The 17,188-nt window shown below is 41.7% G+C and overlaps 1 protein-coding gene across 1 annotated transcript in view; it reads right to left on the bottom strand.

The window, feature by feature from the left end:
- The window catches only part of TENM2 (teneurin transmembrane protein 2), a 1,103,034-nt gene that overhangs the window by 770,462 nt on the left and 315,384 nt on the right, over nt 1-17,188 (bottom strand). The window contains exon 4 of the mRNA XM_028528771.2: nt 2,787-3,062. Coding sequence (XP_028384572.1) covers nt 2,787-3,062 — 276 coding nt within the window. The remainder of the gene's footprint in view (nt 1-2,786; nt 3,063-17,188) is intronic.

Below are 17,188 nucleotides of genomic sequence, written 5' to 3'. Positions count from 1 at the left end.
CAAGTCACTCGTAGGTCATTTTTGTCACAGCAGCGTGCAGGAAGAACTGCTGGCAGTCGGGAGTTTTATTACATGAGTTTGAAGGCTGGATACATATTTTTTATACTACAGAAAGGGAAGTTGGTTTTCGAGATCCGTCTTCACTTTCTACCTGTGCTGAATAAAACCACAATAGGAATTGTTGAGGGCGATTTTAAAGAGGCACTGTGAAGGCCAAGGCACCCAAGATTCCGCCTTAAAAAATGAAATAAAAATGTCTGGGATCCAAGGGAAAAGATCCGTTTTACGACCACATATCCTTCCCATCTACAGTGGAATTAGAGAGCTTCTTTCTAGAAGTATAGATTCTGCTACTTCCTGTTCAAGACAGGCATCCCTAAAAGGTTATTGATTGGGCTGTGAAGGGCAGAGTGTTTATGATGGAGGAAGCCATCGCGGGCGCAAGCGTGAGGAAATTCATGACGACTTTGGAAGTGTCCATGCGGTGGTGTGGAACCGTGGGGCAACTGCCAATCTCTATGATAATACATTCTCAAACTTCATAAACTCAGTGATGTGAAAACGCATTGATTTCTCCGCGAGCCAAACAGCACTTGTCAAAGAGAAAGAGCAAGTTTACTGAAGTTAACACCTCGGTCCGCAGAGTAGCTTACACCTGATTCTTACTTGCTGGAAGAGGTTAGGATATGCCGCGCACAATTTCTTATTTTTGTTACTGGCCCCCAATGAGAACAGCACATGTATTATGCACATCTTTTGAATATGTGAAACGCTGAAAAGTTAGAGAGAAAACATGTTCTATCTGTACATTTTAAAATGCCCATCTATCACCTAAGCTTGAACTCTGCCGGAAATACCCCTTCATGCTCTGACCCCTTCATGCAGGCACAAAAGCATTGCTTAGTACTTCTAAGTGCATCTGTCTTTATGCACTTCTGACTGCATTATAACTAGCATTACTGAAAAAACATGAGATGCTGTGTACGCAGGGATTTATGGAGCCTCTCCTAAGGTGAAACTGTTCAAATATGATGTTTCAAATAATGTTGGGAAAAAGAGATGACTAGTAGTCTACCAACGACATCATCAATTATAAAGTTCTCCCGTCCACAACAGTTCTGGGTCAATTTGAGGCAAGCATTTTTTTTTGCTCCCTTTGCTTCATAGGAACCTCCCTTTATTAGTTGAGTTTTTAAAGGTATGTATGGCTTAAAACGAGAGAGTGAAGACTCTATAAATATACACAAATAATTCTGTGTAGATGGTTTCCATGAGACCAGCGAGAATCCGAACCATGGAAGATTTGCTAAAATGCCTTGTTTACAATGTTCCTTAAATTCTTGGATTACAAGTGAGTTCGTTTATTAGGCAATCAAACGGCCTCTATTTAAAGTGTATCTGACACACAGTTGAAAAAGTGTATCAGTAAATGAATTCAATGTATGCCTTTCTGAAAACTTCTAAATGTAATTTCCTATCAACTAAGTACCTTGGAGTGTTGAATGTGCCAAGTGTCAGAATTTTGTTAAAATTCAAAAGGAGTCAAGTGCAGATTTTTCCTTGAGAGTACGCCTTGATTAGCTCCACGAACGAAGGCATAATTAAGACACAACCCCTTGTCCCCACCATAGAATAAATTATTTCAGAATTAAACATAAATTTAAATGCAACAAAGTGACAGCTTTCTGAATATATGCAACTTACCCAGGAAATGATGTATTTTCAACAGTTCTGAGATTAAGTAAAATTGAACTATGCTTTTGCATTCACAACAAGCTGTCTGCCTGCAAATTTCTTTTTCTTTTTTTTAAATGCAAGAAAATACTTAAAGCTGCTCTACTAGAAGTTTATAATATTTTATATAAACACCCTTAACTGATCTACTTGTAAACATGTTAATGGTAATTCTTTCAGCAAACACACAATGTAGTCATAACAACCCACACAGCATTTGAGGCTTTCGTCATAAATCAACTGTACCTAATGCAATTTCTCTTTTATAAAAATGTTTTTGACTCAACACAGTTGTGAGTCACTGAGAAATCCGCAAAGAAGCACCTTATCTTTTTAATGAGTTTCTTAGGCTTCCCTGTATTTACTGCTTAATGATCAGAAGCATTTAATTTTCGGAGTTTCATTAAAACCCATCTACAAAGCTGATGGATAAGCAATAGTGATTTGTGATAGGAGATGTGGGAAGCCATTCACCTGCATCGGTACCAAGAACAACAGATAGAGGAGAGAACACCTTTTGGAAGACAAGCCCCTTCCTATTTGTCACCATCAAACTCCAGGGCAACTGTTCCACGTTGGATCTTTAACACAGGTAGGAGGCATTGCCACTTGGAAATGGAAGTCTAAGATAGGACTCTTAAGGGAGCCTCATGGAAAAAAATAAAAAATAAATAAACAAACGCAGGTTGCCATTTACTGGGAAGGAGAAATCAATACGGAGACTCAGGAACTTGTGGAGAGAGGGCATTTCCTAGCTACAGGCCATAGTTCATCAACTTTCCTCTTTTGCGATATGATTTACTTGCTCACAAGACCACCTGACTCTACCTGGCGACTCTGTTAACATCAAAACACGATTAAAACAAATCTCTCTTCATTTCCTGCGGGCTGGAGGTCGGCTGATGTATTCTTCCCCCAGGTCAGAGGGGGCAAAGCCAATTTAAAAGAAAATGAACGGTTTTAGACCCCTCTTTATTTGGGAACGGAAACATCCCGAGCCCCACAGCGCGCGGCACCCAGAACACGGCAAGGTATTTGAGAAGCAGGCCTACCGTTCTCGTCATCCGACTTATTTTCGTTGTCAGAATCAGTCAAGGTCAGCGCTGAGTTTTCGCGGCTGGACAGGCCAGAGCTGCGCCGGGACTTGATCCCTCGGCCCCACAGCCTGATGGCGTGCTCCGGCGACATCCCGCCCTCCGTGTCCGAGTCGCCGTCGGACCCCGTGCTCAGCGAGTAGCCCTGGTGAAGGATCCCCATGTCGGAGCAGTAGCCGCTGCGGTGCGGGGACGGCTCGCAGATCCCCAGCTCCGCCAGGGTGAAGTTGGTTCCTGCGGAGACAGCAACCGGGGGGAGCGCGTTCACACGTGTGAATTGCTTCCCGGAGATAACACGTGTTCCTACACAAAGCAGACAGACGCTTCTCCCATCCCCTAGAAACAGCCCAGAGTTGCCGCAGTGCAGAGGACTAGGTCTGGGGCCAGAGTATTTAGCATATTGGGGCAAATTTAAGAACTATACATGTAAGCATCGAAGGTTAATTTTCACCCTAGGACAGAATGCTGGGGTTTGGTGTCCGAAGTTTCTAAGCATTCACTGCTATCGGTGGAGCGCCACGTAGCCGAAAAAGCACGGCATTTATACTAACAGCTGATATACACCGAGCATGTCCTTTGCTCCAGGTGTCTTTTCTTTCGTAACTTTCGTGTTACATTTAAAAAATGTTATAACTTGATATTGATGATCACAGTATAATTATTCCGTAAACAGGAAAACGGAGGAACAGAGGAACAGAGAACTGAAGCGACTTACCCAGGTCATACATCTAGACTGCAGCACAACCTGGATCTGATCTTGAGCAGTCTGTCTTCGTGTCAAAGAACCTTACTCCTCCAATAACTGTGAGTGGTGGCCAGGACACCTGGGCACCAGAGTCCTAGCGTCCCACTGGTAGGTCTCAGGGTGGGAAGTCTCTGACTCCTTGGGCCTCAGTGTTCTTATCTATAAAATCTGTATATTAATCTCTTCAATTCCTCCCAGGATAACTGTGTCTTATGTGTGCTCATCTATACCAAGCTGTTTTTTTAAGGAGTTATATGATTTGTGAATTAAATCAGCAGCCTAGGGGTGAAAGGTCAGTCCTTTTGCTTGTAAACGACACCAAGCAGTTTGTCTTTGCTAACACAGTTTGAAAACCACAAGTAGGTTTCACCTGTGGGAGGTGAGCACATGCTCACGTGAGGCGTGCCGGGGTGGGGACAGGGTTGAATGGGAGGCGGAAGGGAATAGGCATTTATTGAGCACTTACAGGTCAGCGTGTGTCAGGCATGGGGCCAGGCAATTTATAGCTTTAGCTCATTTAAATCTCATCATAACCCAGCAGTTTAGGGGTGGACACTTTACAGAGAAGTTCAACACTGAGTCTGAGGTCACACATGGTCAAGTGGCAGGTCCAGGATGCACCTCTAATCTGCAGACCCCAAGCCCGTGCTCTTCCTATAACATCAAACGCTCTCAACCAAAACCACCTTGGCAACATTTTTGCACAGTGAATGCCCTATTCGTGGGCTTTCATATTCGGCTTCTTCCTAGACATTTTAAGCTTTTCATGCAAACTACATGGCATCCTGTGGTACACTGCATTTATTGATATATAAAGCTGATTTTGAAAAATCTTTAACCAGTGTAAGGACGATGAGAATAAATACAGAGAAGAAACGCACTTCGTGCTCCAAGTGGAAAAGACCTCATGAACAGCACTGAAACCACGGGTCCCCTCCCTCGCTGGGTGCTGTGTTCCTGCCAGCCCGTCCCTCTCATTGATGTCTGCGAACTTCACACTCCAGGACAGTCTGCCTACGTGATATCATGCCTCAGCTTTTGTTTTTTACCGGCACCAAACTGTAACAGACATGTATTTTTATTCCAAGGTTTTATTTTTCTTTATTCGCGGCACACTGAACTTCCCGCAGGTGTGATTGTCTTTGCAGGGCAAACCCCCTCACTGGGGCGCCAACCCGAGCAAACCTCCCCGTGGGCACGGGGCGACTGTCAGCCACCTGTGCAGGCAGGTGGGTGGGCCCGGCCGCCGGCAGGTTCCTGGGAGTTCCCCGGGCCCCTCGGATCATCCGTCTGAAACTCTCTGCCGGTGCATGTTGCTCCAGTCTGCGTGGTTGGTGATTACACACTGCCTCGTAATTGTGCTCTAACGTGCACACTTCAGTGCCAGCAGTCCATAAAACTGAAGTTATGGAGTTAATATATATCTGATTCTACAACACTTTCCTCTTTATTGTCGCTTCTCTCATTCTTAACTAAATGAAAAAAGAAACAAGTTGTTGAATATTAGCATTTTCCCATCTCGTTTCAGAGCTCATGTTTTTTTTTTTTTTGCTCAGTCATGAAACACGTTGCTTCCTTTCCCAACTACAAATGACAACAAGCCACATGAAACATATGTGTTTTTATTTCACATGTGGGAATTTTTACCTGTAGGATCACATTTGAAATGGAGTGTGTATGCAGGATCTGGAAGAAGTAACGCCTGCTTGAGTGTGGCTGGTAGGGCAATAATATGGGTGTATTAATTTATAGCTTTAATTCAAGCATTTCACCTAAAATATCACATGGTGTGTTTGACTGTGATATTGCTATGTTACAGAATCATATGCTTACGACTGTGTAATAAGGAGGGGCATTATTTGTGCCGGTTCCCCCACATCTCATTTGGAACTGGCTTCAAAGAGCTCCTCAGGAGGAGAGAGACACCTGTGTGAGGAGGGCAGCCTCCGTTTCCAGGGCATCTCCTGTGCTTTTCCAGCTGGGGACCGGACGTAAGAGGCAGCGAGCCCAGGGCTTGGGAAGCCATGGCATACACACGGTGTCCTTTCCCTGGTCATCATGTTACTTGATGACAAGAAAGTACTATGTTACTTTTCTGTCAAAAAAAGACTTGAGATCATCATGAGTCAGTTGAACTTTGCCTAAATTTTAACAGTAACCACAAATGCTAGCAAAGAAAAAGGTGTATTTTGTGAGTTTCTTCTTCAAGCTTAGTGTTCTGGAGCCACAAATAAGCAATGCTATAAACAAAGTCAGAGGCAACGCACTGAATCCACCAGGAGAAGGTTCCTGGTGACTTACAGAAAGGCGGGTTTTCTGTAAGAAAGAGGTTCACAATGACTTACAGAAAGGCGGGTTTTCCTCTAAAAACAGAATTGTGTTCTCAAAAATTTTAACTTCTAAACGTCTCATCTTCATCTTCCAACAGGACCACACCGTGCCAATGCCACACATCCCCCACAGTTCCTAGGTTGCCACCTTTTTGTCCTTCACCTACTGAAGGAACAGAAATCTCACTCTCAGTACCTGGGGCGGACTCTGGACCAAGCCTTTCCCGAGTTTGCTGGCTTAACACGTGAAACAGGTGAGCCGTATGTGCAATGAAAAGAAAAACCTGTCTATTGTTCATTAAATCATTCAATGAATATTTATTGTTCCTGGTGCTACGCTAGGCATTGGAGGTGTAGCAGTGAGCATTATAAAAATACAATCCATGATATTTACAGTGTAATCGGGAAAAAGACATTAATCAAAGAAGTCACATGAGCAAAGTACAGTCTAGGCAGAAATAAATACCGTATAGGAAAGGATGGGGGCCGTGGAAGGTCACTTGTGGTCCAGCCCTCCACCCTTTACCAGCGTGTCCAGCTGATGGTCACACTCCAGGACAGTCTGCCTACGTGATATCATGTCTCAGCTTTTGTTTTTTAAAAGCACCAAACTGTAACGTATTTTCATTCCCAGGTTTTATTTTTCTTTATTCACGGCACACCGAACTTCCCGCAGGTGTGATTGTCTTTGCAGGGTGAGCCTCCTCACTGGGGCGCCAACCCGAGCAAAACTCCCCGTGGGCACGGGGCGACTGCCAGCCACCTGTGCAGGCAGGCTCCTTGCTTTCAGGGCCCGCACGTCTACTCCATGGAGACATTATCACGTCCCCTTCAGTTTGCTCTTACCATGCCCGGTTTCCCAAACTTTCCTCTGTGCGAGTTTATTTCAGACACACATTTTCCATGTAGTCTAACCCGTGAAACCCCATGCTCAGCACATAAATGGTATGGGAGAGTTTTAATACTATGTCAACTTACTGTTTGCCCTTACTTTGTTCACTGATGGAAGGCTGATTTTGCTTTAATTCATTTCGTATAATTACGCTTTTATTAAGCTCTATGGTGGCTTTGAATGAAAGAAAGATACTAGCCATTGTGTCATTCTCCAAGCTATGGGTCTCTAGTGGAAGGCGGTCAACATTCCATTCCTCCTTTACCATGTTGTGGAACAATAAAAAGAGGCACCGCATTTTAGTGTTCATGAAACACAAGGCTGCCCTCCATCCGCCTCCCGTCTCCTTGCGATCACTGATTAAACTAGATGAAGGCTGTGTCTCAAACGCATTTCACCTGAGGCCTGTGTTTTATGGCGATTGCCAATCAACTGCCCGATACGGTCCCATATTATGTTGTCAAGGTGAGTCCAAATGTTTATCGATGAATGATTACACGAAATCTATGATGTTGGCACCATGGAACATAGGCTTTAAAAATAACTCATGATGAATCACGTTTGCTTTAAGTTGTCTGTTTCTGGATTATAACCTACATAGAACCCCCAACATTTTTTAGAGAGAAGTTTTGCAAAAGGCATCACGTGTTCTCCTTCGGCTGACTGATTGTAATATTTGGGGATGCAGTTCTAAGGAAGGATATGTCAGTGCGTTGTGGTCAGAGCTTTATTTTCTAAGTTTTCGCCAACTCCTCACACTTTCGAACAACCTTTGACTAGGAGAAGCACATATGTTGCTAAATCGGAATTCTCATGTCATGGGAATACCAGGGAATACAAATAGCACCAAAAATGTCAGCGTTTGAACAGATTTTGTACTACGAGGACAGGAAGATGGAGTTAACTGTAGTAATGGTGGAGCACAATATAGGACACTTTTATCATCTGAGTGATCACTATGTAGGTCCTCTGAATTTAAGACATTTTACACAGGGGAGCAAAAGTTGCTACGCCATGAAAATAGTTGCTAATAGTCACTTATAAAATTCATCCTCCCCATCCTCACCCACTTATTACTACTATTTGTGTTCCTAGCAACCACACGTCAACGTGCATGTCGTCAATTACATGTTGATAATCGGAAGTAACACAGTCCTAATGTGAGGTTAAAAACACAAAGCTTGTGAAGATGCTATTTTCCAGGAAGTCAATAGAAGTGCTGCTAAAATACACTAGGATCATAAGCAAGACCACAGCATAACCAAAATCTAACAGAATTAAGCTATTAAGACAAAATAGAAATGGATGTTGGCATGATGACGAATCCTTCCAAAGATAATCTGATGGATTTCTGGTTCTAGACCAGGATGGAATTCCCCACTTCTCTCTGCCCCTCCCACTAAGTACAGCTAAAAACCCTTGAAGTGTATATAAAAACCGCATAAAAGAGTCTAAAAGTTGTTGGGAAGAAGTCTATTAGGGTCCTGGGACCTGAGGAAGAACATAGTGGTGAGTACACTGGGTTGTCTTTTTTCCTCTTATAACCCAGACCTGTTGCTGGAGAAATAATGCACATTGGAAAGGCCAATGGGAGCAGACAAAATGAGCCCAAAGTCAGCTTTTGTGTCATATGGCTCCATCCTCCTCACTCCACTAACACATAGCGGGGGTGGAGGGTGGAGGGTGGAGGGTGGGGGTGGGGGAGGAGTCAAAGAAGACCATGACCACCTGCTGAGCCAGAGTCTCATCCTCATCTAGTGGGAGCGAGCCTTCCCTGACTCACCGACAAAGGTGTCACTGGGGGCACTGGGAGGATCTTGGACTTCCATCCCCACCTGGTGTCAGAGGAGGCGACCTGCTAGACCTAGTCTACCACCAAAGAATGATGCCTGGGGACCAATAAGGAGGTGGCCCTTCTCCCTCTCCACCAGGCTGGTGTCTGCAGAGTCCTCCTGAGGAGTCGGAAAACACAACTCCGCCCAGCAGCAAGAAAGCACCCCTCCCCCAGCCCCTGCCCTGTCAGCGGGCCAGGTGAGGAACCTGAACTTCACCTGCACCCTGCAGTCAAGCCTTGGGGTCCCACTTTCCCCACTGCCCTGGTGTCGGAGTGGGCCTGCTGAGACAGGAGATTTCAGTAAGATCCCGAGTTTCAAATAATACCTCACATAGCCAGAATACAATAAAAATTAACAAACTCACTCATACCAAGAAACAGAAAAATATCAACATGAATGAGGAATGATAATTATTCAAATAAAAGGTTAATGAGAGGTCTTTAGGAAAATTAATGAATCTGTCATATATTTTATTTTTCCAAAAAAAATCTTCTGTGGTCATGTTTCAAAATGTAAATCTAAAGTAAAAGCTGGAATAATGTAGTTATACAATTTTGCTATAAAATGTATATTATGACCCCCAAATTGATATTTTTTCTTTTAAATAATTATAGCATAATTAGAATAAATTATATTAAGCATAAAATAGATTACACTCTTAATAATAAATTTTATTGTTTCAAACTAAATTGCAATAAATTACTTTTACTATTTAATGTTAAGTATGGGTTCTCTTTGAACACTGATTCCTTTTTTTAAGTGGCCTTTTTCTAGGATCATTTATCCTAAGAAAAATAATCTCTTGTAAATAAACAGGGGTCACTTTCCTTTAGCAAATGTTACAATCTACATTTTAAAGTCAGAAATGAATATCAAATATCCAAATTTTTCTAACAAGCATTTTAAACAAAGGATGTAAACTATAATGTTATAGTTCTTTTTATCACAGTAATTTGACCAGATGCCTTGAAATTTTGCAAAATACAAAGTCATCAAGAAAAGTGTGGTAATTATAAGTGATAAACTTAACTTTTATTTTTGTTTGATTAATCAAAGTATATCACTAAATTAGTTTCTTATATTTATTATCAATACCTTATATTTAAATGTTGAGCAATTATAAATATGTATGAGCTGCACAAAATAATCAGTCCAAAACAATTACCAGCATTATCTAAAATATTATTTTCATACAAGTCTAAAATCTACATATTTGTATATGCAATAATAATTTTGAAATCCAAAAGCAACTACTTATGAATTCTAATGTTTTATGCTGTGTATACTAAAATTATTCACATAAATTCTCTCTTAATGCTCTTCTAAAGTTCATCTGATTTTACATATTCAGATATTTTTCCAAATGTTGACAAAACTGTTCACAAAAAAAAAATCCCGTGGCTTAAAACTACAGAGTAGGTGTACATGTATTATCATTAATAAAAATTTAAGTCAAATATTTGTATTTCAAAAATGCTCTTTAAGAATCACAATGTTCTCTTCTGTGTAGCACCTAAAATGTTAATGCTTTGGTACTTCTAAATTTTTGTTTTTATTTTACTTTTTCCTTCATTTTAAATTTTTATTTATTTTATTTTTTTAAGATTTTATTTATTTATTTTTAGACAGGGAAGGGAGAGAGAGAGAAAGAGAGAGAGAGAGAGAGAGAGAGAGAGAGACAGAAACACATCAATGTACAGTTGCTAGGGACCTGGCCTGCAACCCAGGCATGTGCCCTGACTGGGAATTGAACCTGTGATGCTTTGGTTCACAGCCCTCGCTCAATCCACTGAGCTACACCAGCCAGGGCTTTAATTTTTATTTTTTATTGTTGTTCAAGTACAGTTGTCTCCGTTTTCCTGCCACCACCTTCCCTGCCCCACCCCCACCTCCCACCCTCAATCCTACCCGCCTCCGGCTTTGTCCATGGGTCCTTTGTACGTGTTCCCTGACGACTCTTCTCTGTCTGAATGTCGGATATGTAACAACTTTTTACCATGTGTAATGAAAATCATTCCAATGCAAATAAACGCATTTCCGAATCAAGAAAACACCCAAATCTCCGGTGCTGATGGTTGAGTTCCTGACGCCCTGGGTTTCCCTGTCAGCTTTCCACTTCAGAGAGGAAGGTGAGCGTGGCCTTCCCTTCTGAGGCTGTGGCGTTTTCACGTTCCAGCCTGAGCAAAGGCCGATGTGGGGAACCGCAGGGCAGGAACAACAAGAGGTCCTGCCGAACAGCTGCCAGATCATAGAAAGAAAGGAAGCGTCCAGTCACCTGGCTAGCTGGAGACTCTTTTCTGCTGATAAAAGTTCCAACGATATTTAAACTCAGTTCCAGTATCAAAAACTGCACTAATCACTTCTCCTATGTAGGAGTATTACAGTGGTGTGCCTCTGACCATGGGAGGCTCTGCCTCTCCCAACAGTATTTTTAATCAGAAAAAATAAAGAGGGCAAGAGTGAGTTAGCTGCAATAGTCCGGGCGTCCTGCATCTGAGAACCAGAGCAGCTCGCTGAGGCTTCCTAGTGCGGCAGGCGCTTGGGTGTGTGGTACATCGACTCCTATTCAAACCCACGCCTTTTCTAGTTTCTCTCATACTTCTCTGATGCACGAGTTACTCAGAAGTGTGTAATTTTATTTCCACATCTGGAGCTCATGGAGATTTCTTACTGCTACTGATTTCTTACTCAAGGACTGGCAGACAAAGAAGAAACTCTTCAGGATTTCCTCTTGAAATGTATTGACACTTAAATACCGTATTTAGAATATAGCATGTGTTGATGAATGCTACATTGAAAAATAGAGTACGTTCTAACGTAGTTTGTAGTACGTTATAATGTCTATTAGTCAAGGTGATTAACAATGTTTTTCTCTATATTCTTACTGATATATTGGGTCTAGTTCTTCCAGTTACTGAAGAAACAGTTAACTTTGTAACTAATTATGCTTTGTTCCTCTCTCTCTTTACTTCCATCAGTTTTTCTCCTCCTCCTCTGTCTCCTTTTTGAAACTATGTTGTCGGACACATAGGCTTTTATATCTCCAGGACGAATTGACCTGTTATCAATTTCCAATACGCATGTTTTTCTCTGATGAGACTCCTGGTCTTGAAGTCTATTTTGCCTATATATATAAACCTTGATATAAACCTATCAAGCCAGTTTTCTTGAGTTTGCTATAAACATTAAACATGCATCTTTTCCATTCCTTTATATAAACATTTCTGTGTATTTGTATTTAAAATATGTCTCAATGCCATGCTTGATATATACTGTGCCTCCATTTCTGTGAGTACATAATTTCTGTCTTCTAAATATTTCTCAGCCTTTGCCTCTTAAATACTTCTATGTTCTTTTTCTCACTAATTAAGCTAAATGCTATCCTTTTTTCCTAAATGTCTCTATTACATTTTAAATCTCTTTTTTTCTCTATATTGTCTCTTGCTAATTTCTTTTGGTTATTTTTTGTTTCAGTTGACTAATTCTCTCTTTAATTGTGCCTGATCTTATATTTACTGAATGTTCTAAACTTTTAAAAATTTTAACAAATATGCATTTCCTTTATAAAACTATTAAAGCCTTTAATAGTGAAGCTTCTGTTCAGTGTCTCCATTACAGTCTTACTTGCAAATGTGTGTATTATTCATGTCAAGTATGTATCTGACAAAATCTCATGTTTTAGGACCATAAAGATCAACATCGGTTGTTTGTTGATTCGCTTGTGCTTAATTATGGTGTGTTTCTTTATGTACTTAATTATACTTAAATTCAGTTGAGATTGGTTTATTTTAATAGTCAAAAATCACAGGGGCCTAAAAATGGAGGCTTCTGGTCTCCTGAAAGTTCCGTATTTGCTTCCGTGTAAGACCAGGGGACTAGTCTCTTACCTCTAAGAGGGTACTTACCTCTTTTCAGGTTTCCTGCTTTATGTAGGAATGTAAGTATCATGTCCTCTTTCGTGCTCAAAGCCTAAGGTCCAGCCACCCAACTGCACCTGTGCTAGAGGCTCTTGCTCTCAATGAAGACCTACTGTGGTCTTGCAAGTCAGTCTTTAGGCATTGTCTTGAGCTCAGTTTTGTTCTTTATTTTGTCTTAGCTGCTCAGGGACTTACTCTGAGAACTACTTGCCTCATGGTAATTATTGATATATATTTAGAACATTCCAGAACAAAGTAGAAAGACAATAAATATCAGCTATTATTATTAGTACTATTATGTAAGTACTATTACAAGTAAGTGCAAAACTACACAATGATGGGCATGATTCCATTTTCAATGTTTGTCTACCATTATACAAATGAAATACTTTTTTTCGGTTAAGCTGCATATATTCAGATATATTTAATGCTGATTCCATTAAGTACTGTAATATCCTACTTTCTCAAAGTAATATAACAAAAATTTGATAGTCTGGTGGAGAAGCTACTGACATTAACTGGAATTGTGACAGAGGCACACACCATTTGCATTCTCAGCACTCATGAAGGTCCCTGTCTCCATCATGCACTTGGTGTTTGGAAAACATTTTGACTTTCCCATCCCTGAAGGATTATTGTAGATCTCAGCAGTTAATGAACTCATCTACGGTCTGACAACTCGTGAGATGGATGGCTCACAGTCTATCGCCAGGTAAATGTATGTATAGCAGATACTTTGTGGTCAGTAACTAATAAGAGCCTACACTGCAACCAAAAATATTTTGGGAGAAATATTAATAATATACTCTTTTTTTGTAAATTGGTCCCTTAAATCAACTGCTTCACCACCAATTACTGTTAGGGTTTAGATTCTTGTGTAAAACCATGTTAAGCACCCAGCCATTGAGTTTGCAGAAAGTGGCAAGACCCCAGTTTCCTAGTGCCTGTTAGCATCCGTTAAAAGGGGAGAGAATCATTGAAACCGAGTCAAGAGTTTGCCTTTTCTTCATCTCCCATCTTGCTTCCTGTGTTCTAAACACATGTCGCAGGTTACAAATACACGGAAAGCCTTAATTATGTTTACCATCTGGCAGCTGTTGACTTACAGAGAGTTGTTGAGTCACATAAACTCAATGTCAAAAAGAAATTCAGAAATAGAATACAGACGCTTGCTCGGTGGGGTAAAAGAATCCTATGTCATCACAGCTGAAATAATAAACCACTGTCAGCACGATTGTATTCACGGTGTGCGCGATGCTGTAACTGATCAGCTTCAGCAACACCAGCGACTAGCTTGTCACTAAAATACACTGATCCCGAGATGGTTGCAGCCATCAACTGAGGGCCTCACAAGCATTACTTTCCACACCTGATGGACGTGTTCAGCTGTGATGGAGAGAGCAGCTTTACAAGGATTTCAGCGTATCCAGAGGCATCAACTGATGACTTTTTAAAACCAAGATCTTTGTACTGTCCACTCAAAACTGTCACCAGAGTTATATGAATGTGTTAAGTAATGTAGCTGCCTGTTGTGAAAGAAATAAGTCTCCTGAGAGACCAGTAAGATCTACAAACCTTTGTCACTGACCACACTTAGCCACAGAAGGACAATCTTAGGAGTAGAGAATTATTCAAAATAAATCTTAGTCTTCATAGAGACCTCAAAATTTGAATGTCAATTTACAAAACCACAATATGAAAAATATAATGAGCACTGTATGTTGTTTATACAGACACATATATCAATGGGATAAATTTGAACTGGAAAGGTATACACGAAATTCTACTAGCAATTAATTACTGAGATACACAGAGAAGAAAGCAATCTGGGGGTCTGAAATAAATGTAACAAAATATTAACACCTTAATTATAAGTGATCAAGTGATGAGTATTATGTACTTTATTCTCTTTTCTGTGACTCAAAGCTTTTTTTCTAAAATTTAAAATAATTAAAATATTGAAACCTTGGTCCAGATCATCTCTATTTCATACTTTGAACTAGTTGCAATATCATAATTTTTCTATTAAGTCATGGCATTCAAAATTTCCATGTTTATACAATTATGCTACAGATAAATGCCTTTAATTGCATGCCTTTTTAAGTTCCAGTCAATCAGGAATGAAGTTATGAAGCAAAAGGAAATGCAACCAATGAATAAGTACACTGTGGCTCATTTAGACAATGGAATATTATTTGGCATTAAAAAGAAATGAGCTATGAAACCATGAAAAGATGTGGAGGGACCTTAAATGCATATTACTTAGTGAAAGAGGCCAACCTGAAAAGGCTACATACCATAGGATTCGAACTATATGGCATTCTGGAAAATTGAAACTGTGGAGACGTAAAAAAGGTTGGCAGCTGACAGGGGTTAGGCAGGGGAGAAGACTAACAGAGCGCAGAGGATTTTTAGGGCAGCACAAGTCCTTTGTCTGATATTGTAATGGTGGATACATGTCATTACGCTTTTCTCCCACAGAACCCAGAATGTGTAGCACCAAGAATGACTCCTAACGCCCATCATGGACTTTGGGTGATTATAACATGTCAAGGTGGGCTCATCAGTTGTGACAATTATTTCTCACTGCAGTGGGGGATGTTGATGACGGGGGAGGCTGTGCATTTGGGAAGAAGACGGCACACGGGGATCTCTGTACCTTCCGCTTCATTTTGCCATGAACCTAAAACCGCTCTAAAAAATAGTCTTGGGTTTTGTGTGTGTGTGTGTGTGTGTGTTTAAGTAAATGCAACCAAATCACCACAGGGTGCCAGTGCACTTTCCTTGGACAGAGGAAGACTCTACCCTTGTGGCTGGGAATACTTCAGGAGCGAGTAACCCCGAGTTTGCATCCCTACTCCACCAGCACGGTTTGATCTCATGCAACTTAGTTGATTCCCTCCCCTGGCCCCAATCTGCAGCCTCCTCCTCTATACAATAATGACACAAGGCTGTAGAGAAAAAGTTATCCATGCCCATCATAGGCAGGAAGGCAGAGCACGTGGATGCAGATGGTGGGTGTTGACTGGGGATTTTGCCTCCAATTGAGGAGGGGCAGGAAGTGCTATATGGGCTTAGGGGACGCTGGAGGGAATGAAGCTGACATCTAAAAGACAGAGACAATGCAGGGACCAGGCGGCTTAGTACAATAGGAAGCAGAATTAAGGAACTACTTGAAATCTAATAAACTTGGGAAACTTCGGGGAACACGTTTATTGCCATGCACACATGAACTCTGAACTTGTTCATTACTCACTAGGGCTGCCTTGATCCCCATGGAGAAAATTAAATTATGGGGACTAGATTCAGTGTTCAAAAATGAGACAGTATTAAATGCAATGTAAAAACACCGTCCTTAAGAAGAATAGTTCTTATGTCAGGGGCGGAACAGAGCAATCAGGGTGACGTGTTACCTGTGGATCCAAGTATTCCTTAAGTGTGAATTTTAACTGTGATTTCCGAACCCACAGAAATGACGTAGTATGTCACAGGCTCCTACTTTTCATCAGGTGGAGGTATCACCTTTCAGACAGGAGGTCTTTATCTCAAGGCACTGCAATTCATGCTTCTAGATTCATGAGTGAAGGCAACAGTGGAAAGAAATGTCTGTTTCAATGGGACCTGGGCCACCTTACCCAGTCAGCATAACAGGGACACGTGAGCTCACACACAGTAGGGACCGTAACACTTTTAGGGCAACACGAAACAATTCAATTTCTTTTAAAACCAGGAAAAAGTAAACCTCTGGTTTGTAGAAAATGTTTAATTTATAATAGTGATATAATTGTCTTTATACAAGTCAGTTGTAAAGTGTGATTTTAAATATTCTGGGGGGAGGAGGGGCGGGTGGAGGCAGAAGTGCCCCACGGCCCACAGAGGTCAAGGTGCAGCGCCGCCTCCCCTGTGAAACCCTGACCTGGACGGACGGAAGGCCCCGGTCACAGGGGATCCACTTGCCAGCCTCCTCCGAGGATTTAGTGAGAAAGGCGGACTGTGTTCTGATCGTGTTATCACCCGGAGTGCAGAGGGGACATCTTCCCCAAGTACTCCTCCAACGCTCGGGCCACCTGGCTGCTTTAGGGGCCCAGGAAAGGTGCCCGGGGTTCCGTTTTCAGGTGTTCTGGGCAATGCCGCCCCCTGCTAATATCGTCCTGCCTCGTTTCATTAGCGGGACCACTGCTTAGTCTTCACAGACACACTCCTTGGCCCCTCCCCATTTCCCCAAACGGTCTCTTAGAATCCAGGGAGTCTATCATCTCTCTCTCCTCTTTGGTGTTCAGAGAACATGCTTACAGAAGATCTTCAAAGCAAACTGCCTCGGGAGTCAACACGGCCTTTGGAAACTGCGAGAATTACGTCCCCACAGTAGCATCAAAACAGGGAGGTCCCTGGGCTTTCCAAGATCACCAAGTATCCCTCCGCCGGAGCAGAGAAGCGAGACCCATGTCTGTGCCATATTTTTTTTAAATCAGAGGTCACTCCTAGTAGATTGCTTCCTTCTTAAAGAGCCAACTTTCCCCAGCAAACCTGCTACTTCTCTGGAATGACAGGCAATGGAATCCAACGTGACACTTAACCGTCCTCTGTTGAGACGCCTCTTGCTTAGCGTTTTCCAGATGCTGTATGAAAAGCAGTTGTGCT

The sequence above is a fragment of the Phyllostomus discolor genome, chromosome 13 (genome assembly GCF_004126475.2).
Source record: "Phyllostomus discolor isolate MPI-MPIP mPhyDis1 chromosome 13, mPhyDis1.pri.v3, whole genome shotgun sequence".
Taxonomy (NCBI): Eukaryota; Metazoa; Chordata; class Mammalia; order Chiroptera; family Phyllostomidae; genus Phyllostomus; species Phyllostomus discolor.
Note: the sequence above shows the minus strand (reverse complement) of the source record. Positions and strands in the feature narration are given on the sequence as shown.